At 44.5% G+C, this 27,720-nt stretch overlaps 1 protein-coding gene across 1 annotated transcript in view; it reads left to right on the top strand.

The window, feature by feature from the left end:
• Positions 1-6,290: 6,290 nt before the first annotated feature.
• The window catches only part of LOC121404062 (synaptic vesicle glycoprotein 2C-like), a 196,393-nt gene continuing 174,963 nt past the window's right edge, over positions 6,291-27,720 (top strand). The window contains exon 1 of the mRNA XM_041592650.1: positions 6,291-6,666. Coding sequence (XP_041448584.1) covers positions 6,392-6,666 — 275 coding nt within the window. The 5' untranslated portion in view covers positions 6,291-6,391. The remainder of the gene's footprint in view (positions 6,667-27,720) is intronic.

Genomic DNA, 27,720 nt, shown 5'->3' with positions numbered 1-27,720 from the left:
CTCATCCAGCGCTGGCAGCTCAAGCTGAGTCGTCGGTTGCTTCTACTTGGTGACTCGTTGCCTCTTTGTAGGCCCAAGGGCCAGCTGGGAAGACTCTCGTAGCCTCTTCGTTCTTCGTGCTCTTGGTGGCGGTCGCAATCTCCCTTAGGTGCAGCTTGTCGAAGTTTTTGAGAACTAGCGCCTGCAATGCAACGATTCTCAGCGCTAGATCTTTCATAGGGACATCAACGTGGCGCTGGTCGTTCATCCTCTTGACCAAATCGTTCGCGCGCGTGCCTAGGGTTTTTAGGAGCTGCAGTGGGTCGGAATGCGAACGCTCAGCCTCCTTGCCATCGGTACCAAGGTAGAACATGCTCGATCCAGTTGCTTTCGCAGATTCTGAAGGTGGTGGGGATCTGGCAAGTGCGCTGCGCTTACCAAAGACTGCCTCTTCAGTCATGTTGTCAATCGGGGTGTGTGGTGTGGAAGTCATAATTTGAGGGTCTCAACTCGGGTTCGTTGTTCCTGGTCGCAGTGCGTAGTCACCATAGCGATCCCATGGGTGCCTTTCCGTGGAGTGAGGTCCATGCGAGGGTTGACCCTGGGCCTAATGAGCACCCATACGCTTGACTAGACACGTCCGCAAAGCCATGCACTTGAATTGACGAGCACCCACTAGCCATAACGTACCGAGACACGGCTATTTTGTCCAGACCACACAAATTTAGCTTTAGCCTCTCCCAGCTTGTATGCAGTGACATTGGGATGGCTTCATGACAATCCAGCTGAAGCTGCCACAGCTTCTGGAGGAAAATTTTCGATGCTATGCTGATTGGACTCAGTAGCCCAAGCGCATCAAACAGTCGAGCACTAATTGACAAAATGGTGCGCTTAGTCGGATTCAAGTTTCCGGAACGTATCTGTTCTTGGACTCCACCTTATCCCCAATGATTTGGTCGAATCGGCATCATTGAATGATAGGGATTTCTCCTCATTTTTTCCATCCATTAGTTCTGGATGGCTGAAACCCTCCGGAGCCTAGAATCTCAGACACCTGATTGCAAATCGACTTCAGCGTGTCTATGTCATCGACTCCTGTTGTCTACATAAAAATCACTGCAGATCACCTCAGAACCCATATTGTGGGTGTCTCTGTGGCGAACACCGAGCTCGTTCAAACAACGAATGGCAAGGAAAGGTGGAAATTCCGTCTGCCGTCAAAGCATAACGATTCAGAAGCTTGCTACACCGACCTGAAGCTACCCATCCTAAAAGGGTCTTTTGCAATAATGGTGCCCCTTCAGCCAGTTTTTTTTGGCCTGTACACAACAGATCGAAGAACGAGTCTGCTCCAATCAGCATATCTACCCTTTGAGGTCGATGGAATGCTGGATCTGCTAACTCAACACTCGCAGGAATTTTCCACTGCTTAATGGGCAGACTTCTGTCAGGCTGCTGATTGGTAATGCTGCTAAGAACCCAGAAATCTGCTACAAAACTATGGTTATTTAACCTGGAGTATATTGTCGTCGATACTTCACTCCTCGACACCGAGCTTGACTTACCTACAGATGTCACTGTCAAGCAACGGTTGACCCTTGGCAACCTCAGCGATTCCGCAAGACTTTCTGTTATGAAATTGACCTGTAAACCCCAATCCCAACGACACTCTGCTAAGTGAACTTGGCTAAAGCTGTCCCGAACTCTTACCACTGCTGTGGCAAGGATGACATGCTCGGGCTCACTGGATGCCTTGTACCCCAATTGCCTGACTTTGTGAATCTGCGCTCTGAGCTGCATATCTATGCAAGAGGGTCTGTGAACAAACTCTGCACTTAGAGGATGTGAACTGAGATACCCTATGTCCGGATTGGAGGCAATTAATGCATGTTCGTTCGTTCTCTTTCGTAGTGCCCAGACGTGTTTTTGTTTTGCGCTCCGCATTTTCCTTTTGTTTACCTTAAACAGCCAGTGTTTTTTATCTATAATTTAACTCTCTAACTAACTTACATTAAAATCATAATTTTACAGCGGGTGCATGCCTGATAATTGTGTAAAAACATAACTTATTTAATAAATTTTGTGCGTTGGATAGTCGTGTGTTTGTGTTGTTGCTTTTCGTAAGTACGCTCTCTCATTACATTTAGCCGCTCTTTGTCGTAGTTATTGCCGTCTTTCACTCTCTCTATCACCAAACTCTCAATAACTGTTCTTTCTCTCTCGCTCTTGTAACTTTTTGTGCAGTAACGCTCTCACTGTTGCTGCAACCACTCTCCTGTCTCATCGTTTACCGATTTCGCTTTAAGCATTGCTCTAAGCATTTGCTCTGCACAGTGGTCTGATTGCTATTTGTTTTGAACTTTTTTTACCCGAAATTAAAAAAATAAAAGACTTGATTATGGAATTTTCTGTCGTCTGTGCCAAAAAAGAGCTGATCGTAGGCCTTAAACAGCAATATGATCGGCTCTTGGCCATGGACACTCAGTTCAGCAGTTTACAGCTGCTGGCTGAGTCTCCGAGGCGCAAGAAGTCTACTCCGCGGGACTTGCAAGTGCCGACTGCCTCATGTCCGCCGGCAGCCGAAAATCTTATTCCGACCACTCCCTTAGTGCAGCAGTTGATTACGTTTGCTACTCCAAGGGCAACGATCGCTGCTGGTGATGCAGATTCGGGACCCGAATGCGTCACTTCGGAGAGTATGCAGGTAGACATGTCTGTAGCGTCCGTGTCCATCGAGTCCGAACCCAACCCCTTAACTATCCCCTCAGTTTCGCTCCCACCAGCTAATAGATGTCCAGGACCACCGGATACTGCCATCACAGGTACTAGGCCTGTGGTGCCAAAGCCACTGGTGGGAGTCCCACCAAAGCGACAAGTATTTGTCTAGCGGCTAGCCCCTGACCTCACATCCAATGACATGACCGCTTTTACACAAAGCAAAAGGTGGCTTAAAGGTGGAAAAATTTAACTTTTCTTACGCCAGGGAGATATCTTCCTTTAAGATAAGTGTCTCCCCAACTCAATTTGAAACCATTTGTTTCGCCAAGTTTTGGCCGGAGCATTTGGTGGTTAAAGAGTTTAAGGCTAAGAAAAACAATAGGCCCCATTACTCTTCCCAGCATTCAAGCCAGTGCTCCATCTCCATCCTCATCTTCCACCTCAACTTCTATTTTTTACTTCTACTATCCAAAAAACTAACTTCCTCTCTTTTAGTTACCTACCAGAATGCTAGAGGCTTGCGTAGTAAGCTCAGCACTCTTTTCCTTGAGAGTCTCGCATTCTCATCCCACGTTATTGTGTTCACCGAGACCTGGTTAAAGCCGGACATCCTTAGTTCCGAAGTTTTGGCAGGTCGGTACACAATTTTTAGAAATGACCGTTTGTCTCGACGTGGAGGTGGGGTTCTCATTGCAGTGGACTCAAACTTCACGTCGGAACATTTCATGGTCCAGGTTCAACAAGACCTGGAATTCCTGTGCGTAAAACTGATTCTCCCAGGCTTTTCCATTTTCATTACTCGCTGGTATATTCCACCTTCCTCGCATATAATAATATACGAGCATCACCTGTCCGCTTTAAAAACTGTTTCTTCCTCGCTATAAGATAAAGACCATATGATAGTTATTGGTGAAATCAATTTGCCAGGTACTGTTTGGTCTTCGGTAAACGAGTCTAATAACCTTGTGCCCATGTCACGACATGACTTTATTGACGGCTTGCTAGACCTATCCCTGTCTCAAGTCAACCATGTGAAAAATTCCTTGGGTCGATTGCTTGATCTGTGCTTTGTCTTGGATCCGACCATAGCGTTGTTAACCCGAGCTCTTCCGCTCACTATATTTTTTGATTATTGTGTCCCACTTTCTTGTCCGGTTAGATCTGGAAAGCCTCCTTGGTTTACCAAAGAGTTATCCAGTCTAAAAAACTTAAAATCAAGACTTTATAAAAAATTTCGAGAAGTTGTTTCTCCTTCTTTTCTCTCTCGCTGTGTAATAGCTAGGTAAAATTTCTCCATTTTTAACGCCAAATGCTATAAAAATTGCCTATCTCGGTGCAGGTTATGGTTTTCACAGGACCCTAAACAGTTTTACAGCTTCGTAAATAGTAAGCGTAGAACGTCCGCACATCCGCTCGACTTCCGCAAGGAACGTTTTCTAGCGCCTGCGCCGAAATGGGTGCGAGGAACAACGGTGCAGTGACCGCTGCTGGAAACAGTCTGGCTTTCCTAAAGCGGAAAGAACCAGCGTTATTTGAACGGATGAAGCAGCTAAAAGTTGTTTTGGAGAGCGCTTCCCTTTTCGACCACTTCATGCTCGTTGGCAGGCTGAAGCAAATCGAGGAGCTGCACGGAACTTTTAAAACCGTGCACAGTGAACTCGAGGAGCTGGACTTCGACGAGATTGGAAGTGAACTCGCCGATGACTTTGAGGATCTGTTGGTGACGCTCAATGGGATCATTCTCTCAGAGATCACTAAGCGGTCCACTTCCGAAACACTGGAGTTGTTGAGGGAATCACACCTGCCACATCTCAAGTGGATTCTTGTTCGAGTTTGGAAGCAATTGGAGTTTTCGAGAGACCTCAATGCCAATTGGATCATTCAATTATGTCGTCTACGCCTGATGGAGCAGAGGATAAGGAATCCTATTTGAAGTTCGACGGTGGTCTCGATGGAATCAAAACAGTTGGACTTGCACCGGATTCAGTCTTTGCTCAACCTGTTTTCTCGATATCGGCCCGTCAAACACCGTGGAGTCCCTGCAAGCGCTCCTTTTCGGCCGATATTCATTCGCGAGGGGCTCTTTCGAAAGAGCTGAACATGTCCCCTCTATCTGTTGACGGACCTACTGCTGGACATCGCGCTGGACCTCGAGCTCTGCTGGTCCCAAGACCATCCCAATGTTGGTCCATTAGAGGGAGGGCAGAGAATTCTACAAATCCAGTTTTCATTTCAGGCATTCATGCTGATCTGGACACATCACCTCCAGTGCCTGCTTTGAATGCGCTATTCTTCTTCGCCTCTTCTTCTGTCGCCGAGCCTCACGTTACATGGCTCAACTTCAACCGACTAGGTGCCGGACAACTACGTTGCTTCCATGCATCGAATCTACAGGTCTCGATGGAAGGAAGAACGGCCCCATCAACAACAAGCTTTGCCTGCTGAACCCTGTTAAAGACCCGTGCTCTTCAACGAGGGAGTATGTTTGGTTACGCAGCCAAGTAATCAGTAGATCATAGTCAGTGGTGCAGCAGTAGAGTAAATATCTATTATTGTTCAGCTTTTTGACATGCTCCCGCACGGCAGCAGCCTATGCCACCGTTCTCTCGCGTCTTCAACTCACACCTTTCTTTCTATCGCCTTTCGTTATCACTCTCGATCTGTCGCTCTCTCGCTCGCATTAGGGCACGGGCAATTCGGCCCGCCTGCCCTTTGATTTAGTCTTGATCTTGCAATCACTGCGCATCGTCTTGGAATCGAGCTATTCAATCCGACACCGTCTTGAACCGACCCCCGCGTCTTCAATCTGACCCCGTCTTGAATCCAGCTAACTATAATTCGACTCTGTATTGCTTATTTACTTCACCACAATAAACTGTAAATGTATATATTGAACAATCATCGACTTTTTAATAATATCGCAATACAACGCTGCTGAAGAAGCTCAGTAGCTCAACAGGTATATTGTAGATACTGCCACGAGTGTATTTCAAAATTTCACCCCGCCCCCTTCCGCAACCACAAAAGACGAAAATCTGTGGCAGGCACAATTTTAAAGATACGAACGCAGTATCGTAGAGAATAATTATATCTACCAGGTTGCCGAATCTGAATAAGATCGGATCATAATTATAGCTAGAATGAAGAAAAAAATTTTCTGTTGGTTCTTCCGCCCCCTCCTGCCAGAGACCCGCTACCTATCTCTTTCTCGCTCGCACACTCTGCCGCGTTCAGTGCGCGAGCAACCCCTAGCGGAGGAAATGTAGAATCTAAATGGAACATGTACAATATACGTGTTAGATGTATAATATACATTGTATATGTAGATGTAGCAAAAAAATTTAAATGTAATTTTTTTTTATTTCTAAAATTCTATTAAATCATAAGCTCAAAAATGTATATACTGACTTACTACGGGTGTAAGTAGAGTCGTGTCCCCAGAAGCGACTCACACGTTCCTTCTCGTTTCTATTAGAGTTGTCCACATCAACATATTTCCAGGAGCGTGTACGAAATACGTCCCCACACTACGAGAAAGTTTGACATATTTATATATTATATATATATTTTCTTTCTTTAATTTCCAGGCCTTGACTTTTTGGAAGACTTTGCAAGTGACTATGAAAACGCATTACTTCAAACTGGATTCGGAAATTTTCAATTGCTTTTGCTGACAATATGTGGTTTAATTTACATGAACACAGCCATAGGTGTGACAATTATATCGTTCGTTTTGCCATCTGCTACATGCGATTTTGCCATGACATCCACAGACAAAGGATGGCTATCTGCTTCGCCTATGCTAGGAATGTTAATTGGATCATATTTTTGGGGATGTCTCGCGGATACGAAAGGTCGACGTGTGGTTCTAATTACTACTTTATTGGCAGATGGTATATTTGGAATATTATCTTCTTTTGCTCCAATTTATTTCATTTTTATAATATTGCGATTAATAAATGGATTCAAGTAAGAACTTTTTAATGTCTTATTTTATTATAGTTTGATTTGTTTGCTTTTTTTTCGTTTATTTATTTTTAATATTCCTAGTGCTACAAAATTTTACCTTATAGTTAATGAACTAGTCATAACATTTCAGTAAGATTGATTACACCATTTCGCCGCTTTGAACAAAACCAACTTTTTATACCCGTACTCAAAAAAGAGTTAAGGGGAATAGTGGATGTGTGCAACGCATAGAAGGAAACGTTTCCGACCCCATTAAGTATATATATTCTATATTCAGCATTAATAGCCGAGTCGATATAGGCATGTCCGTCCGTCCGGCTGTCCGTCTTGATGGGCGCCTAGATCTCAGAGACTAGAGAAACCAAATTTGATGTTCAGACTCATGTGATATCACACTGCTACAAGTGTATTTCAAAATTTCGCCCCACCCGCTTCCGCCCCCACAAAGGACGAAAATCTGTGGCAGGCACAATTTGAAAGATATGTCGGATCATAATAATATTCACAGTGTATTTTGGTCTTTTGGGTGACTACGAATCCCCTTTTTGATTGTTCTCAGTGTATTATCACTGTTTCCTTTGTACTTCGGTCTTTGTCGTATGTTTCATCTCCTTGGCCGAATTGCAGTTTTTTCTATGTCGGCCAGGTGTTCATTAGCGAGTGTATTTTGAAAAACTCGTTCGGAGAGAATAATAGGAGCTAGAGAAAGGGAAGCACGTCGAGCGTGTTCCTCTGCGGTGGTGAGTGCGAGGGAGGCAGATATAGAGACAAAGGGAAATTGCGTAACGAGTAATAATTCTCTCGGAGCTCTGGTTTACAATACCGAGAAAGTAGTTGCGTTAGAGACAAGCGTCCCACACCACAAGCCAAGCGGAGTCATTCTCTATTCACGTAGAACCCTAGTTAAAATGGCAGATCCAGGAAAGTATTAACCCAACATGAGAAGTGGAATCTGTGCCAACTCCTGCTATATCTGTGGAGCAGTTGCGTGTAGTTCTCGAGCTGGCCAAAGCTATGCAGCATCAACTACACAGAAGAGTTTCGTCACTCTTCCAAAATTTAACCCTGACGCAGTGGGCGCTGACGCCTCCCAATGGTGTGTGACCGCTGATATTATTTTATCGGAGAATCCGCTAACGGGCAGTGGGCTCATTTTGGCACTGAGCAATTGCATGGAGGGCAGTGCTTCGCAATGGTTGACCCAAGTGTGTTGTGCCGGAATTGAGTGGAACCAGTTCAAGGAACTTTTCAAGCAGCGGTATGAGACCGAAGAGACGTCGGGTGCCATATTGCTAAAATTTGTTTAGCAGCCGTCCCTCTGCTGGCGAATGCTATGCAGTGTACGCAAGCCGCCTGGTAACTTCTCTTATGTCGAAGTGGAAAAACATGAACATCGAAGAAATCGCTGTTTTTGCTGTTCTGGCGCATATGGCAAATTTTGGCAGTCGCTTGCAGAGAGTTGTTTTCACTTCAAATGTGACCACCCGAGGCAAGCTGCAGTCGGAGTTGACGGCCCTTGCATTTACAAACAAACGCAGTGCTTGAACAGTGGAACACATGGAACCCGACTGCAAGCGATTAAGGCAGTCTACCCTGTTGTGCCTTTTTTGTAAGAAGCCAGGACATAAAATGAAAAACTGTCGCACTAAGCAACTGCAGGATGGAACTGGACACAACTTCAAGAGGGAAACGAAGCCGCTGAGAGAGGACGTGACCTGTTCTCGGTGTGGCCAGCGTGGACATTTCGCTAACAAATGTTCCAGGGAGGCGACCGTTACCAAATCTGGAGCATTAAAGCAGAAGAGCATCAATCTTTGTGTCAGAGCCTAAAGGAAGTATGACACAGCGAGGTACGATCTTTACAATTTGTTTTGACACTGGGGCTGAATGCTCGTTGATCAGAGAGAGTATTGGTAAACATTTATCGAGGAAACGCATCAATAACATTGTAATGTTAAAGGGTATTGGCGATGCTGGTAAATACAGCACATTGCAAATCTTAAGCACTGTTGTAATTAATGAAAATGATCTTGAAATATTGTTTTATTCCGTACAAGATAAACAATTGCAGAATGATATTGTAGTTGGACGAGAAATTCTTAAGCAAGGTTTTAATGTTTTACTTTCGTTCGATAGATTTATAATCTTGAAAACCAAATCTGTTAATGTTTGTGCAGCTTATGAAATGCCAGCTAGTGTATTTAATGTTAATACTGACCTGATTGATATTGACAAAGATAAGTTGATTAAAAACCTTGAACAATATTCTGTAGCTTTCATTGACGGAACGCCTTGCTCTTTTGTTAGCACTGGTGAAATGAAATTACGATAAATAGACTCAAACAAAACCGTGCAGCGGCGATCGTATAGACTCAGCCCTGAAGAAAAGCTAACAGTTCGGTCTCAGATAAGTGAGTTACTAAAATGTAACACCATTAGACCCAGCTGTTCTCCGTACGCTAGCCCTATTTTGCTTGTAAAAAATAAAAACGGTTCGGACCGACTTTGTGTCGATTATAGAGAGCTAAACTCAACCACGTTTTCTGACAAATACCCCTTGCCACTCATCGATGACCAGATTTCCAGACTATGTGGAGCTAATTATTTTACTTGTTTAGACATGGCTAGCGAATATCATCAAATACCAATGCGCTCTGATTCGGTAGAATACACTGCGTTTGTAACCCCAGAAGTTCAATACGAGTTTTTGAAAATGCCGTTTGGTTTGAAAAATGCACCATCCGTTTTTCAGCGTAGCGTCATGAATGCACTGGTGACTTAGCTCAGTCATACGTTATTGTTTACATGGATGATATTATGGTGGTGTCACCCACAATTGAGTTGGGTCTGGAGAGATTAAAAATTGTTCTGGATATTTTGAATAGGGCTGGATTCTGCAGTTCAACATTTCAAAGTGTAGTTTTCTTAAAAATGCTGTTCAGTATTTGGGATATGAGGTGAGAGCTGGAGAGATAAGGCCGAATTAGGGTAAAATAATTGCCTTGAACTCCCTAACTCCCCTAGAATCAGTTAGTAGCTTGAGACAATTCATCGGTTTGGCTTCATATTTTCGTAAATTTGTGCCTGGATTTTCACAAATGATGAAGCCACTCTATTCTCTTACATCAGTGAAGGAAAGCTTTTCTTGGAATGCAGAGCTGGAAAGGATTCGAAAGAAGGTCATTACCATTCTTACAAATGAACCAGTTCTTGTAATCTTCAACCCAGAATACCCAATTGAATTGCATACAGATGCGAGTTCCTGTGCTATGTTAATGCATCGAATCAATGGCAGTCCTCATGTAGTAGAATATTTTAGCAAAACCACTTCCTCCGCTGAGTCAAGATATCATTCCTATGAATTGGAGACGTTGGCAGTTGTTGAAGCTGTTAAGCGTTTTCGTCAATATTTGCTGGGACGTGTGTTTGTAGTATATACTGATTGTCTGATTTCCCAGCCGGAAAATCCCCAACAAATACCTCAAATAATAGCCAGTGGCGCAACTAACGTAATTTCACCTTTGTTTGCTATTTGAATTGCCCACTGCATATAAACATTGTAACTGCTTATAATTACTCAATCTATTCGCCTATGCAACCGTTCTTTCATCTCTTCGACTCTTGCCTTTCTCCTTTACTTTACTATCTCGCTATATCGCTCTTTCGTTCTATCGATCTCTGTTCTTAGCATAGCGTAGGGCACGGGTAATTTGGTCCGTCTGCCCTAACATGCCTTCGCAAAGGCCATGATCTGGTCCAGCACTTGCATGCCTTTGCAATCTCTCGATCTTTTCTGTCGTCGCATATATACAAATTATTCTATTATTGTTCCCCAATGTACACCGAAGCGTCAGCCGTCGGTAATGAGAGAACGGGATTGAGTTTAATTATTTATTACCGGCAACCATCGGCTCGGTTCAGCATTGAGTTAAAAACTAAAATACAAAAATGTTATAATTATCCATAGGGGCCCCCAGCCTGGGCAGCGCTGCTTGAGCAGCGGTCTCAAGTTTCGCTACGTCAGCGCCTCGTGCGGACCCAGTTGGTCGGGCGGATGTTTATGCAACATAGTAATATGTTGCCGCCCCTTTCCATGCCAGCGCTGGGTCAGCATTCTTATAACTAAGACCCCTGCCGATACCCTATGGCTGGTGGGGAGTGTTAACTACTCCCCCTCTTCAAGAGTGGTCGCCCTCGAGCCTCTCAAATTTTCTATCAGCGCGTTGACCTGGACCAAATCCCTCCTCTTCCTGAGTAGGGATCTGATGTAGACGATACTTCCGATGACTCCGCACAGGGTTATTCCTAGACCAAAGGCGAGGATAGGATTCCCCTTGCCCGTTGCGTTTCGCTCGACCTCCTTAATGTAGTTCAGATTGTCTTCGCTGAGCTGCTGGAGGAATGGTAGGCTCAGGACCGCGTGGTGCCCTGCGATATTCAGGGCGGGCACCGAAGCGATGCCCGGCACCCGGCGTTTGGTGTTGTCACGATTCAGGAACCGTGAGCCGTTGATGGTGGCAAAGTCATTGAAGGCGACCAGTTGCGTTCCTGAGGTTTTAACCAACGTGTCGGAATCACAACTGATGGTGGCGGGTCTGTTGTTGATGATAATAACCCCGTCATCTACCAAGGTGACGGGTTCCAGGTGGCTGGGTTGAGAGCTGCAATGTGCCGTGCCTCCGGAGTGTAGCCCCTGCGCACAGGAACCACCCAGATTTTTTCTGCAGAAGGTAGTAGTGGTAGTGGAGGTGCAGCCCGTAACGGCCCACACCTGGCTCTCGCACTCGGCTACGATGTTCTCCTCTAGCTGCAGTACTGTACCGTTGTGCTCAACCGGGTACATCATAATCTTCTTACAGGCTAAACTTACTCTAGGATAACCTATAATAAAATGGATAATATGATTTGATTGCAAGATCTTAATGCTGGATACTTCTAACAAGTTTGACACTGTAACCCCTGTGAATTGGTTAGTGAGAATGGATTCTGTGTCAGCATGGTCAAGAATAGAAGGGTTTACCAAGTTGGCTTTTGCCAAGGTGATTGTGAGCATTAGGTTCCCCAATTCAGTGATAAGAATTCTATTTCTAGCTAACAGTGTTTCATACAAATGGGCTGAGTTGATATGTTCCTTCCTGTCTGTGCTAAGAATCTGGTTGACTGTGTTTGTGAGGTTATTTATCTGGCTCTGAACTTTTGAGTTTATTACTATCTGTCTATTACAGCTAGTCCTGTGCTTCAGTAACCTTGATATCTTCTAAGTCAGTGGCGTCTGGCGTGCCGGCCACTATCTTGAGGGCCGTCCCTAGGAAGTCTAAACTTCTCGCCAGCCTACGGTGAATGCCAATATCTTCTAACATATCCTTGACGTGGCTGGAGTCAACCTCCAGCAGTTGTCTCATGTGAGATCTTGGGAAAAGGTCTGTCATCTGTACGGTTTCGTCGGCAATGCGGCCATATTCTGATAGGTTTGCTGTGTGCCTGATGTAGTTTAATTCCTCCCATACCAATACCGACCCGTCTGTAATAGGAATGTAACGGGAGTGTGAATAGTCGGTGATGCGGGCCGCGACCATTGTTAGAGAGTGAAGTACCCAGAAAAGCCTGCGGATACAAGATGAATATAAACTATACGGATAATAAGGAATGATAAAATACCACCACCATTTATTTTCTTAGGCCTAACTAGTGAACTTATCTTAGGTTGTCCTTATGGACCACTCTCCCTCTAATCAGGACTGTTGTCCCCAAGTCCGCCTCCACCGCTTCTTCCACATATAGTGGGGTCAATTTGTTTCCGAGGCGTCTGTTAGACTTTACCAACACCTTTTCTCCCACCCTAAAGGTTCTGTTCTGTCTGGATTGGTTCATTCGATTGTTTTGCACAATTTGAGCTTTCTGGACCCTATTTTTTATATCTCTGTGAGCGTCCGCCGCAGCAGCGTGAAAAACGTCTATGGGCCTTTTGTTCGTGACCGAATGTATTGACTTGTTGTATTCCACCGTTGCTTGCAAGAATAGGTCGACTATGTCGCCAATGCCCTTAGCCATTTTAAGGCATCTGGCAATTTCCACCAACGTGCTGTGAAACCTCTCTACTTGTCCGTTAGAGGTGCTATGTAGTGGGGGCGCGTTCGCGATGTAGACCCCAAAGTTGTTTTGCAAAAGCGATCTGATCGTCTCAGAATTAAGCGACGGTTCGTTGTCGCAATAAATCTGTTTTACATGCGGGAACACATTCATTATTTGCAACAGTGGAGTTTTTAGATCCGCAATGGTGCGGGACGCTATCGGTTGCGTGATGGCGAATTTTGAAAATTTGTCCACACACGTGAGGAAGTATTTCCTATCTGTTGAGAAAATATCTACATGTAGCATTTCCTCAGTGTGTGTAGGGACCGGCGTCGGGCCTAGTTCCTGTTTTTTTGGGTGCCTGTCGTACTTTGCTTGGGCGCACACTTTACAGTTTACCACTACTTCGCTGGCCAGTTTGGACATCTTGAGAAAATAGTAATCGGTTAACACCTGTTTAACGTTTTCCTGGGCCGCCCTGTGGGCCCGATTGTGTTCTGCTGTGATGATCTCTTTTTTTTCGTTTTCATCGAACACGTCGGCGACAAGATTCTTGCAATGCCAGAATCTTGTCGACGGAAAGCCCTTACCAACTCATGCTGTACGCATGCTAAGGTTGGTAAGTCGCAATGGATTGCGTTTACCACTTGCGGGTTCACCACTGACTTGACCATCTCAGCGAGCGCGCCCTTGTCATGGAACTGTATTACGTGGCGTGTTTTTTCTCCAAAAAGTACGAAAATTTGTTTGAGAGGGAAGCGTGCTTCCTCTAAAATGATCTGGTTCCTAAAGCAATTGACGGGCTTGTCTGATGATTCTATCGTGTAAGTCATTGAAACCTCACTGTGAATTGTCGCTGCGTCTGACCGCGGCGCGCCGCTGTCTAGCGCGCAAATGTTCTGTCGAGACAATGCGTCTGCGACGAAGTTTTCTTTCCCCGGCTTATAAAATAGCTTGGCGCCCATCTCATCGATGCGTGCCTTCCATCGCTTAATCTTTGCGTTAGGATTTCCCTCCGACACCGCGAACGTGAGTGGCTGACGCCATAAATATAATGGCGCAATTTCCCCAAGGCCCAAACAATTGCTAACAGCTCCCGCTCGTTAGTAGCGTAGTTGAGCTCACTGTCTTTAAGTGTTCTGGAGACCATCGTTATAGGTCGGCCTCCCTGTGACAATACTGCCCCTATGCCATAGGCAGAAGCGTCCGTCGTCAGGTCGAAAGGTTTCCTGTAGTCTGGGTACATTAGCATTACGTTTTCTGATGCTAGAATGTCCCTTAGCTTTTGGAACGCGTGTCTTTGAGCTTCGCTGAACAATATTGGGGTTTTTTTAGATTTATATTTACTAATCGATCCATTTTGCCCTTTCAAGATGTCGGATAGCCGCGAAGTCTTTCACGAAACATCTGTAATAGCTTGCCAGGCCTAAGAATGATCTTAGCCCGAAAAGCGTTGATGGCTCAACGTATTCCTGGATAGCTCTCACTTTCTCAGGGTCCGTTCTTGTGCCTTCGCTGGTTACGATAAATCCAAGGTATTCTACGCTCGTTTTAAAGAACTGCGACTTCTCTTGAGCCACTCTCATGTTGGCTTCATAGAGGCTTTTCAGTACCCAGTCGACGTGTTTAACATGGTCGTCCTGAGACTTTGAAAAAATGATTACGTCATCGACATAGACGTAGCATGTTTTGCCGATTTGTTCGCGCAAAACATCGTCAATTGCCCTCTGGAAGATGCTGCCCGCATTCCTCAGACCGAAGGGCAGTCGGCAAAACTCATACTTCCCTCCATTTACGGAAAAGGAAGTTTTTTCCCCATCGCGCTCCGCCAAAGTTATTTGGTGGTATCCCGATTTCAGGTCAAGAGTTGTAAAGTATTTTGCAGTACCCAGATTTGCCAAGATCATTGAGATGCTCGGTATTGGGTATTTGTCGGCCACTGTTTTCTGATTGAGCTTCCGAAAGTCCATTACGAGACGTTTCTTCCTATTGCCATTTTCATCAGTGCCTTTTTTATCTACCACCCATATAGGATTGTTATAGGGTGATCTTGATTTTTGTATGATGTTGTCTTTCAGGAGGCTCTTAACCTCGGAATCGACAAAATCAGCTACACCCATCGGGTAGGGGTATAGCTTGGAATAAATTGGTTCGTCATCCACCGTGCGAATGGTGGCCACGACCGAAGTATTATAGGGCAGTGACCCGTTAGGGTCAGCAAAAGCCTTACTTCTTTTCTTCAGCATCTGCATGAAGTTTGCCTTTACGGCCTGCGGTGCGTCGATATCAACAACGTTGGTGTGGTTGACATGTGCGCATTTTTGGAATTGGATCATCTCAGTTGTGTTACCAAACCTGAGTGTCCCCTTTTTAAGAGATAGCGTGGCCCCTACCTGCGTCAGCAGGTCAAGGCCAATGATGCCATCAAAGCCCGTTAGTGTTTTTAAGAGGAAGAATGGGGTGACCTTGCCGAACATTGACAAGGGACATTTTTCCGTTATGTCGTTCGATCCGTTGATCGAGTGGACAGGGAACGGTGATTCGACGAGTGTGACGCCGGGAAGCCACCCAAATGGCTTGATGAAATTTTTCGACGCACCCGTGTCGATGAGAAGTTTTATCTTAACCCCCGCTACTCTTCGCCATATGAATGGCAGCAGGGACCTTCCCCTAAAAAATTGATTGAATCGGACTCGTACTCAATTTCGGCGTCGGCTTCTATTTCCGCGACTGCCTCAGTGGCAGCGTCGTCGTAGGACGCCCCGGACCGGCTGTTCGTAGTAGCAATGTGCTCCACTCTCTGCCGCCAGTTTCCCGACGTGCGCTCCGACGCGTTCTGTTTTTTTCCAAAACTATTGTCGCGCTTGCCCGCCCCAAATGGCTTTTGGTGAGCCGTGGGCTGTCTAAATTTAGAGGATGAAGGGTCCACCTCCATAGGCTCAGGTGCTGCTTGGCCCTGAGCTCTGGCTTGTTGGTTGGGGCCACTTTGCTGGGCGTTGGATGTGCCCGGACTCTTGAAATAATGAGGGCTCTTGTAAGAAGAGGGGTCCTGGGCCCTATATTGCTTGGCATTGCCTAGCTGTGGCGCCTGGGGTTTGCGTTCACAAAATCTATTGGCTTTCTCCTCCATGGCCCTGGCGTAATTTGCTGCTAGAACGCAGCGGTCCTCGCTGCATTCAGCTGCTTGGGCTAGGGCCAGCGCGGTCGGCAGGTCTTTAGGCCTTGCTGAGAAAACTGGAGTTTTTAAGGCTCTTCTCAAGCCTGAAATGAATACTTCTAAGGCATCCTCCCTGGCTCTGTCATTTAAGATGCCCGCTACGTCCGCCGTATGGTTCATGATGTTTTTATTAGTCATGAGAGAGAGGTGCCTCTCGATGTCATCATAGTAATCGGTGAGGGACATATTTCCCTGCCGCATGGTTGCTAGCTTCTGATGTATCACGCTCACTGGCGTTTTGTCAGAATACGAACTATCTAACCTATTGATAATGGCTCTAAAGTTCAACACCGTGCCAAAAGATGCCAAAATATTGTTCGCGGCTCCTTTCACCTTATTTCTGATTATGCCAGTAGCCATATAGTGTCTTGTGCTACCCTCATAGGGCTCGAACACCTCGTAGGCCGCCAGCGCTGCCTGGCGCCAGGCAACATAATGTTCCTGTTTCCCATCAAATTCTGGGACCGACTTCACCATGTCCAGTGGCTGATCACACTGGACCCCAGGCATGATTTATATTTTCCTGTATACTTCTACCTCTGGTACGGCGACAGGCGCGGCCGCTTGTAACTGTTTAATTGTGGTCTGCATTTGTAGTAATTTAGCCTCAAATTTCGTGGCCTGGCTTGTCAGTGCGGCCTCGACGGCTGCGAGAATGGCAGGATCCATGACGTTGGGCGGTCTTTGAGTCGTACGTTTGTCAATGTCTGCCGCTTGGAGGCCTTCGATCAAGGATTTCAGACTATCGTCACTATCGTCGGCACTTTCCCTATCACTCATATGGTGCAAACTGCTGCGTGTAGCACTGCCCTAAGTACTTAGAACACTGCGCTCCCTAGCATTAATCTCAAGGGGAAGAATTTGACTGGTTTTTACAACCGTATTAAATAATCAAATGTTTCACTTCTTATTTTATCTTTATTATACCCGTACTCAAAAAAGAGTTAAGGGGTATATTAGATTTGTGGTAAAAGTGGATGTGTGTAACGCAGAGAAGGAAACGTTTCCGACCCCATAAAGTATATATATTCTTGATCAGCATCAATAGCCGAGTCGATATAGCCATGTCTGTCTGTCCGTCTGTCTGTCTTGTTGAGCGCCTAGATCTCAGAGACTATAAGAGCTAGGGCAACCAAACTTGGTTTCCAGACTCATGTGATATCACACTGCTACAAGTGTATTTCAAAATTTCGCCCTGCCCCCTTCCGCCCCCACAAAGGACGAAAATCTGTGGCAGGCACAATTTCAAAGATACGATAAAACTAAAAACGCAATATCGTAGAGACTGCCCATATCTATCAGATTGCCGAATCTGAATCAGATTGGATCATAATTATAGCCAGAATGAAGAAATTAATTTTCAGTTGCTTGCCCTCCCCCTCCCGCCGACGACAACGCATCTCATTTTCCTTCTCGCTCGCACACTCTGCCGCGTTCAGTGCTCGAGCAACCCCTAGCGGAGGAGATGTAGAATCTAATTGGAACATGTAAAATCTACATGTTAGATGTAGAATATACATTGTATATGTAGATGTAGATATCATATGTAGCAAAAAAATGTAAAATGTAAAATTTTTTTTTTTTTCTGAAATTCTTAAAAATCATAAGCTCAAAAATGTATATACTGACTGAGTACGGGTATAAGTAGAGTCGCGTCCCCAGAAGCGACTCACACGTTCCTTCTCGTTTTTTTTTTTTTTGAGCTTGTCTAGTAAAATTTACGCAATTATCGGTGAACTCTTATTTTAAACAGAGATTTAGGTTGGCTGACATAGGAAACATTTAAAATTCAAGCAATTCACTTACCTCATTGTTACAGCCTATATTTACTCTGACGATTAGATTGGTTAAGCTTAACTATGCACCGGTTGAGCGTTTTGGATCCGTAACGTTGGGCGAGGGAATTCCCTACAGCCGTGTAGATTTTGTTATTATATTTTCTCTTTCCAGAAGTGGGAGGGCCCTTCAGCCTATTTTTTCCTTGTAGATCTTTCGATGGGAGCGAGGGATTGCCCTTCAGCTCTTTTGACTTCGTTTTCGGCTGCAATCTATCTTCAATTGGAGCGAGGGGATGCCCTTCAGCTCTTTCCTTGTTTTAGTTTTTTATTTTCATTCGGGTGTTGCACTATGGAACGTTCTCACTCGTTTGTGTTGTAATTATTTAGTTAATTTTCCCTTTAGTGTATGGAGGAATTTTTTCGGGAAATTTGTTTTTACACTTTTCTGTTTTATTTTCTTTTTAGTATTTCGGAGGAATTTTTCACGGGGATTTTTTCTCCTATTTTTATGACTTTTTCTTGCTTTTAAACTTTTGGTTTATTTATCGCGGTGTTTTGACACTCGCGTTAACTCGGGGTTCGACTTAGTTTGACCCGTTGGGCGCCAATTATTCTATTATTGTTCCCCAATGTACACCGAAGCGTCAGCCGTCGGTAATGAGAGAACGGGATTGAGTTTAATTATTTATTACCGGCAACCATCGGCTCGGTTCAGCATTGAGTTAAAAACTAAAATACAAAAATGTTATAATTATCCATAGGGGCCCCCAGCCTGGGCAGCGCTGCTTGAGCAGCGGTCTCAAGTTTCGCTACGTCAGCGCCTCGTGCGGACCCAGTTGGTCGGGCGGATGTTTATGCAACATAGTAATATGTTGCCGCCCCTTTCCATGCCAGCGCTGGGTCAGCATTCTTATAACTAAGACCCCTGCCGATACCCTATGGCTGGTGGGGAGTGTTAACTTACATACGCATATATTCGGTCAATTGGTGACACACGAATTGTGGTCTATATATGCATCTCGCTTCCAAGTTTCTTTCGCCATCGTTCTCATCATCTATGCTGCTCTCTCGCATTCTTTCTCTCTATCTATCGCTCGTACTCGGCTCAGCAGCAGCCCGAGCTTCTATCGTTTATTTGCTCTCTCTCGCTTGCATTAGGGCACGGGCAATTCGGCCCGCCTGCCCTTTCTCAGTCTGGTATTAATCTTCATAACGTATCCATCGCTTTATTATATCGGTCACTTTATCGTCTACCTTACATTACCAATATATAATAAATTGTACATTACCCATTGAAACGCTAGACTTTTCTTAACAATTAAACGAGTTTCAACGGCTATTAAAAACGCTTAATAGCCAAACATTTGGTGACCCCGACGTGATTGTGCATTAGTTAATATATTCGTGCAATCACAAACTACAGTTGAGCATTCAAGCATTGCCATATATTGCCGGTTGTTCGTTGTTGTCGTTTGCCCGCGGCTTCAAGTGTCATCGACCACATATATATACACCAGCCGCTCTTGCATATACGTTTTGTTTGCGGTGCTCTTTCCCGTCACTTGCGCGTGGTACTCTTTGTTTTTCATCTTCCCGCTAGAAACGTTTTTCTAACGCCGTCGCTGCTATGGAGTTGGATGGGTCAAACGGCAGTGTAGTTACGCTGCGGAAAACAGGGTGATTTTTCTGAAGCGGAATGCATCGGAATTGTGCGAAGGCCTCAAAAGATTGAGTGCCACTTGGGAGAATGAATTGTTGGCTTGCGACTACTATATGCTCGTGATAAGGTTGGAGGAGATCGAGGAGCTGCAGGACACTTTTAAAACCCTGCACAACGAGCTTCAGAAGTTGGACTACAACAAGACTCGCATTGGATCCTTGAACAACTTTAATTATCTGTTCAATGAGCTGGATACTTCGATTCGGCGCGAAATCGCTAATCGATTCCCCCACCTGTCTTCCCCCTCAACGGTTTCTGGAGGAACAATAATTGGTAATATTGTTGGCAGGCAGCTTCCACCACGGAGCAATCCGCCCCCGTATCTACGCGCTATGCAATTGTCATCTTCGGATAGGAAGAAGTCTGCCTTATGCGTCTCTGAGGGGCCAATGCAGCATTTGAAGATAGATGAGCAGGCAGCGCTGTCTGCTGATACTGAAATCAACCTTCAAGACGTCCACATAGCTGAGTTGGTATCTCATTCGCAGCTGGATTCCAATATGATTTCGGAGAACCCAAGTGCACTTCCATCAATAGATTTAGCGTTGGAATCAGCTACTGATCGGTCCTCTCTCTCAATTTCGGGCTATTCATCATTATCGTGCCCCTGCAGAAGTTCAGTTGTGCCAACAGAAGCCCAGCTCTTTGACGGTTTCGGACTAGCTGCACCTGCAGCTACGCGGTCCAGACTCTTTTTCCAACGGCTGGGCAAAGATACGTTGTCTTGGCATAAAGCTCTGATTGAGATCTCTTCGCGTGGGATTCTTTTGAATGATTTGAGAGAGCCCCCTCTTTTGGCATGTGGGTTTCAATATCGTTCATCCGTGTATTTTGCTGGCCATCATCAAATCACCTTTGGCAGGAAGCATCCAGTTCAGCGCACCACTAATTCAACAATGATCATCGCTCCTCAGCAGAATCTTCGCACTGGACTTCGAGCTGTTCTTGGACTTATTCCATCCCAATATTTGTATATTGGGGGGAGTGGAGCTGCACTGAAGACGTACAACTACAACAATCATCGTGCCACTGACCACTCAGATTGTAGATTGGATCATCTGAGGAAGTTTTTTGGCATCTTGGCCATTTTTAATCCTACAACTTTAGCTTCAATTACAGAGAGCCCTGCCGATCTGGATGTGCCAGTTCGTGACACTCCCTTTTCGTTTCTTGAGCCTAGCGTAACATGCCTGATCTTGCGACAATTGGATGTCAGGCAATGCGTTGCCTACATACTCCATATCTTCTGTACGCGATGGAAGGAAGACTACATCTCGTCGCTGCAGCTGCGTTCAAAGCGTATGCAGAACCCTGGGCTATCAGACCCACAACAACTGACCAATAACGACATTGGTCAAATTCATTCCTGGATTCATTGGCGTGTCTCGAGATGTTGTGCCAAAGATGGAATTAGGATTGCTACATCAAATCAGCCACAAGCGACGGCTGTGAAACCCTTCAGCATCTGTTGAAAGTCAGGCTTTCAACGGGGGGAGTATGTCTGGTTTCCCAGCCGGAAAATCCCCAACAAATACCTCAAATAATAGCCAGTGGCGCAACTAACGTAATTTCACCTTTGTTTGCTATTTGAATTGCCCACTGCATATAAACATTGTAACTGCTTATAATTACTCAATCTATTCGCCTATGCAACCGTTCTTTCGTCTCTTCGACTCTTGCCTTTCTCCTTTACTTTACTATCTCGCTATATCGCTCTTTCGTTCTATCGATCTCTGTTCTTAGCATCGCGTAGGGCACGGGTAATTTGGTCCGTCTGCCCTAACATGCCTTCGCAAAGGCCATGATCTGGTCCAGCACTTGCATGCCTTTGCAATCTCTCGATCTTTTCTGTCGTCGCATATATACATACGCATATATTCGGTCAATTGGTGACACACGAATTGTGGTCTATATATGCATCTCGCTTCCAAGTTTCTTTCGCCATCGTTCTCATCATCTATGCTGCTCTCTCGCATTCTTTCTCTCTATCTATCGCTCGTACTCGGCTCAGCAGCAGCCCGAGCTTCTATCGTTTATTTGCTCTCTCTCGCTTGCATTAGGGCACGGGCAATTCGGCCCGCCTGCCCTTTCTCAGTCTGGTATTGATCTTCATAACGTATCCATCGCTTTATTATATCGGTCACTTTATCGTCTACCTTACATTACCAATATATAATAAATTATACATTACCCATTGAAACGCTAGACTTTTCTTAACAATTAAACGAGTTTCAACGGCTATTAAAAACGCTTAATAGCCAAACACTGATTGTAACTCTTTAAAGGCTTCACGCACTAAATCGGAATTGACCCCTAGAGTGTATCGGTGGTGAGCTTATTTACAGTCCTTTAACTTCGATATACAGTATAGGGAAGGCAAACGTAACTTCGATATACAGTATAGGGAAGGCAAACGTATGGCCCATGTTGATTTTTTGTCAAAAAATCCAATTCATGTAAAACCCGATTCTATAAAATGTAAAATTCCTGAAAAACGAGTGAGACTGACAGAGATTTCCAAAGATTGGCTCTTAGCTGAGCAGCGACTTGATTCAGATCTGATTGATATTGTTAACAAACTCAATGACAGTGAGCTCGCTGAAGATTTGACAGAGACATACGAATTAAGAAAGGGTTTGTTGCTTCGCAAAATTCAAAGAAATAATAAAACGCGTTGTTTGCCAGTAGTACCGCGTGCATTTAGATGGTCAGTAATAAATCAAGTTCATGAATCAATTATGCACTTAGGTTGGAAGAAAACGCTTGATAAAGTTTATCAATATTACCTTAAAGGACCTTAAAGAGTATATGTTCGTACAGATTGACGCTTTCAAAAAGTAAGTTTTTCTTATTTCATACTCTCAAACTGGATACCGAGAGCTGTGTGACGGCTATGAAATCATCCATTTCTTTGTTTGGGGTTCCGACCCGAATCATTGCCGATCAGAGTAGATGTTTCACTAGTGCAAAGTTTGCTGAGTTCTGTTTATCACAAAATATTAAGCTTCATCTAATTGCTACGGGAGCTAGCTGTGCTAAAGGTCACGTTGAGCGTGTGATGAACATTCTGAAAAATCTATTAACTGCTGTTGAATCAAGTCTTGGCAGGATGCCCTGGAAGAAACACAGCTTGCCCTCAACTGCACAATCAACAGTGCAACTGGAGCTAGTCACTTAGAGCTTCTGATCGACAAAGAGGCTCGTCCAATGGGTTTAATTTCTCCATGTGATACAGAGGAACAGATTGACTTGCAGGTTTTGAGAGATGAGGCATCAAAAAATATGCAAGATTTAGCTTTTTATAACAAGTCTAGGTTTGACAAGAGTAAAGCTGCTGTAGTCAAACACAAGGTGGGTTACTATGTTTTACTCAAAAGCGAAGAAAGGCATCAGACAAAGTTAGATGCAAAGTTTAGAGGTCCATTTATATTATTAGAGACTCTTCATGGCGCACGGTATGTGTTGAAATTTTTGCTGATTTAAAATCTAAATGTAAACATATTCTCATAGAAAAATACCCTCCGTTTAATAAAAGCCTAAACTGTATTACTTTATGTCAATGTTATTTATTGGACACTGTGAGACGACTACACGAGGACGTGTTATTGTCAGAATGGCCGTGTCGGATCATATTCCCAGTGTATTTTGGTCTGCCAGGTGCCTACGAATCCCCTTTTTGATTGTTCTCAGTGTATTATCACTGTTTCCTTTGTATCTCGCTCTTTGTCGGATGTTTCATCTCCTTGGCCGAGTTGCAGTTGATTTTATGTGGGCCAGGTGTTCATTAGCGAGTGTATTCTGAGAAACTCGCTCGGAGAGGATAAAAGGAGCGAGAGAAAGGGACGCACGTCGAGCGTGTTCCTCTGCGGTGGTGAGTGTGAGGGAAGGCAGATAAAGAGACAAAGGGAAATTGCGTAACGATTAATAATTGTCTCGGAGCTGTGGTTTCCAATACCGAGAAAGTAGTTGCGTTAGAGAGTTTGCCCACACCACAAGCCAAGCGGAGTAATTCTCTATTGACGTAGAACCCTAGTTAAAATGGAAAATATTAGCCCAACAGATACGATAAAACTAAAAAACCAGTATTGTAGAGAATGACCATATCTACCAGATTGCCGAATCTGAATAAGATCGGATTATAATTATAGCCAAAATGAATTTTTTTATTCTAAAAAATCATAGCTCAAAAATGTATATATTGACTGAGTACGGGTATAAGTAGAGTCGCGTCCCCAGAACATTTAAACAAAATTTTTTCTTAGGCTTTTTTTCGAGGAAGCGTTTTTTTTTTTCAAATAACTTAAGTATCTTACATCTAATTTGAATGATCTAAGCCATTCTGAATAATTATCCTAAAAACTGAAAACTTAAAAATTTTGTTAGATTTGCATAGTTTATTCTTAGAGCAGTCTATTGGTCTATTTAATTTTTCTGTGCGGCTACTTTAAGTGGATGATTTTTTCGAGAACAAAATAAACGAGAAGGAACGTGTGAGTCGCTTCTGGGGACGCGACTCTACTTATACCCGTACTCAGTCAGTATATACATTTTTGAGCTTATGATTTTTAAGAATTTCAGAAAAAAAAAAAAATTTTACATTTTACATTTTTTTGCTACATATGATATCTACATCTACATATACAATGTATATTCTACATCTAACATGTAGATTTTACATGTTCCAATTAGATTCTACATCTCCTCCGCTAGGGGTTGCTCGCGCACTGAACGCGGCAGAGTGTGCGAGCGAGAAGGAAAATGAGATGCGTTGTCGTCGGCGGGAGGGGGAGGGCAAGCAACTGAAAATTAATTTCTTCATTCTGGCTATAATTATGATCCGATCTGATTTAGATTCGGCAATCTGGTAGATATGGTCATTCTCTACGATAATGTGTTTTTAGTTTTATCGTATCTTTAAAATTGTGCCTGCCACAGATTTTCGTCCTTTGTGGGGGCGGAAGGGGGCGGGGCGAAATTTTGAAAGCAGTGTGATATCACATGAGTCTGGAAACCAAATTTGGTTGCCCTAGCTCTTGTAGTCTCTGAGATCCAGGTGCTCATCAAGACGGACAGACGGACAGACGGACGGACAGACGGACATGGCTATATAGACTCGGCTATTGATGCTGATCAAGAATATATATACTTTATGGGGTCGGAAACGTTTCCTTCTCTGCGTTGCACACATCCACTTTTACCACAAATCTAATATACCCCTTAACTCTTTTTTGAGTACGGGTATAAAAATAATCATTATTTACGGTCCCTGGTTTAAACCAGCCTAAAAACATGTTTAATGCGTTCCTTTTGACTTTATTAGTAAGGATATATCTCAGTTTTTTCTCAGCTCTCCATGATTAAACAAATAAATCAATTTAAAACTATAATAATATATGTACATATATAAATATTATTAAAAAAAAAATTTGCCTGAAAACATGTTTGGTTTAAACGATCCAATTAATCCAATTTTGAAGGTTTCACGTGACATTTGTGACAAAAGTAGCGAACCAAAAGTCGTTGTGGCCGACCTTAGCAGTTCTAGCGGCCCGATATTCGTTTTCGTTTTCTCTTTCATCGTCTGCTTCAGCCTGCGCAACGCACTGTCGAGACTGGCTGCATAGAGTTCTAAGCGTGGTCCCTTAGTTTTCTTCGCCTCCTCTTTGGTCCTTTGCTTCAGCCAGCTCTTTTGAGAGGCTGCCGTAATATCTCTCTGGAATTCGAACTCGAAAGCAGAGTACATCTCGAACGTTCTCTCTTTTGCATAATTGTTGGTTTTTCGGTCGTCGCTTCGTTGCTTTTACCGGTGCATACATATTGCACATAACAAGTGCCAAAAAAGTGAACGCAAAGGCGTTTGAACTCGTCTGAACTCGCGCGTTGCATAATCATATTTAATTGTGATCGACTAGCACCCTCCGCGTCAACCGATTTCTATAACCGAAAACATGGGCAGAAGAAAGAATAGTAGAAAGAGTGGATCGTTTGCTATGGGCAATGAAAGTGATTCTGTGACATTTGGCGCTGCTCCATCTGGCGAAAGTTTTAGTGCGAACGCAGCCAGCAACCAAGTCCCTGTTCCGGTATTTCTTATTTCCTTCATGAGACTGAAGGCTAGAGCTATTTTCGCTCGGCTAGAGTCCATACGCACAGAGATGGATAGTGAAAAGTTGCGCCAAATGGATGAATACGACTTGCGAGGGCTGTTGGAATCATTGACGGAGCTTAAATCAAATTTTGTTGTGGCACACACCAGTTTGGAGGAAGTGGATTTTGAGTCAATGTCCAGTGAAATTCCTGCCAAATTCGACTCATTCATATTGTCGTTGAGGACCATTCTTCAGCGCGAGCTTGGAAGTCGCTCGAGTAATAAGCATTGTTCCACATTCAACGCCAACTCTAGTGAATCGCAGTCAATCGTGGTAATGTCCAATCGATCTCGGTTACCTCATCTGGAGCTGCCCAAATTCAGTGGAATTTATACGGAGTGGGCCAATTTCTTCTCAATGTTCACCGCGATTGTTGACAAGGAGTCTGAGCTGAGCCCTATCGAGCCCTATCCTGCTTGAGTGGTGCAGCCCTGAATACCACCAGCTCGTTGGAAATAAATGTAGCTAATTATATCGTAGCACTAGACATTCTGAAGCGACGCTTTGACAATAAACGTTTTATTTTGCAGGCACACATCAGAGGGATATTTGGGTTGGAGAAGGCTGACGCATCGGTGGGCAGGTTGAGGGAACTGACCGACAGAGCTACCTCGCATATTCGTGCTATGGAGTCGCTTGTAAGTAAGGAAGAAGTGGCGGATTGCATTATCATGCAGACTGTTCTTCAGAAGCTGGACAAAGCCTCTCAAAATAGATGGGAGGAGTCTTCGTCGAATCAAGAGCTGCCGTCTTGGGACAAATTATCCGGATTCTTGGAAAAAAGATGTCGAACGCTTGAAAATGTGGATCAATCCATGCAAGGATAAGATGGTCAGCTTGGCAAGTCAGGAAAAACCGTGAGTACGCATTAAGAAAGTCATTTGTAGCATCGAGCGCTCCAGTTTCCTGTGAATTGTGCGAGAGTACTCATCACATGATTGCCAATTGTCAACGGTTTACAATTCTATCGCCGAATGATCGTCGCCTGGAAGGCAAGAGGCTCTTGCTATGCCTTAATGGCCTTAATTACGAAAGAGCCATCAATTGAAAGATTGTAGATCAGGTCCCTGCCGCACTTGCCGATCGAAGCACCACACTCTTTTAGATTTCATTCGTCCAACAGAGGCTGCCCAATCTGCGCCTCCAATTGAAGCCTCACCAGCACAACCAAGTCGTAACGCCATGGTTGCATTATCGCCCTCCTTGCCGCAAGCTTCTATGTCTCACAGTCCATCTGATGCTGTGCTTTTAGCCACCGCCGTCGTTCTCATAAAAAACAGCGTTGGAACTTTCGTGCCATGTCGCGCATTTTTGGATTCGAGATCGCAATTGCATCTCATAACTAGTCGTCTAGCTAATCAGCTAAAACTTCGAACAACCAAATCGCTTACCGCTGTCTCTGGCATAGGAGATGCTAGCTTCCCAACAGAAGGTATCTCGGTGGATCTCGTTCTGAAATCGCGGATTTCAGAGTTCACCACTAGCATCAGTGCCGTCCTTGCCCAGAAGATCACGGACCATCAACCTAGCATCACAGTTAGCACTGCTAATTGGCCTATACCTTTGAATATCCAGTTTGCTGACCCTTCGTTCCATAAGCCGCAGCGGATTGACCTGCTCATCGGAGCCGGACTTTTCTTCGAGTTGCTGTGTGTGGGGCAAATTCAGCTGGCGCCTGAACTACCGTTGCTGCAGAAGACACAGCTAGGATGGGTTCTTTCTGGTGGCGGGCACTCAACCTTCAATAACTCGTCGTTCATCGCAACCCAATCTTCGGATGACACCAATCACAGCACTCGGCTCGATGAGTTGGTTCGTCAATTTTGGGAAGTCGAGCACATCTTTGAGCCAATCGCTAGGGCAACAAAGGAGGAACTGTACTGCGAGGACCACTTTGTCAACCATCACACTCGATTACCCTCAGGGGAATATTCCGTTAGCTTGCCCATAAAGCGAAGTCTGGAGTCCTTGGGCGATTCCTACTTGCAAGCAAAGCGACAGTTGGAAAATTTGGAGCGCAAGTTCGTTCGTAGTCCAACTCTATATATGAAATATTCGGCATTTATGAAGGAGTACCTGTCCCTTGATCCTATGTCTCTGGTGCCAAATGAAGATAGA

Source organism: Drosophila obscura, unplaced genomic scaffold, assembly GCF_018151105.1.
Source record: "Drosophila obscura isolate BZ-5 IFL unplaced genomic scaffold, ASM1815110v1 contig_183, whole genome shotgun sequence".
In the NCBI taxonomy this organism is placed as follows: domain Eukaryota; kingdom Metazoa; phylum Arthropoda; class Insecta; order Diptera; family Drosophilidae; genus Drosophila; species Drosophila obscura.
The sequence above is the reverse complement of the archived record's forward strand: the minus strand, read 5'-3'. Positions and strand labels throughout refer to the sequence as shown.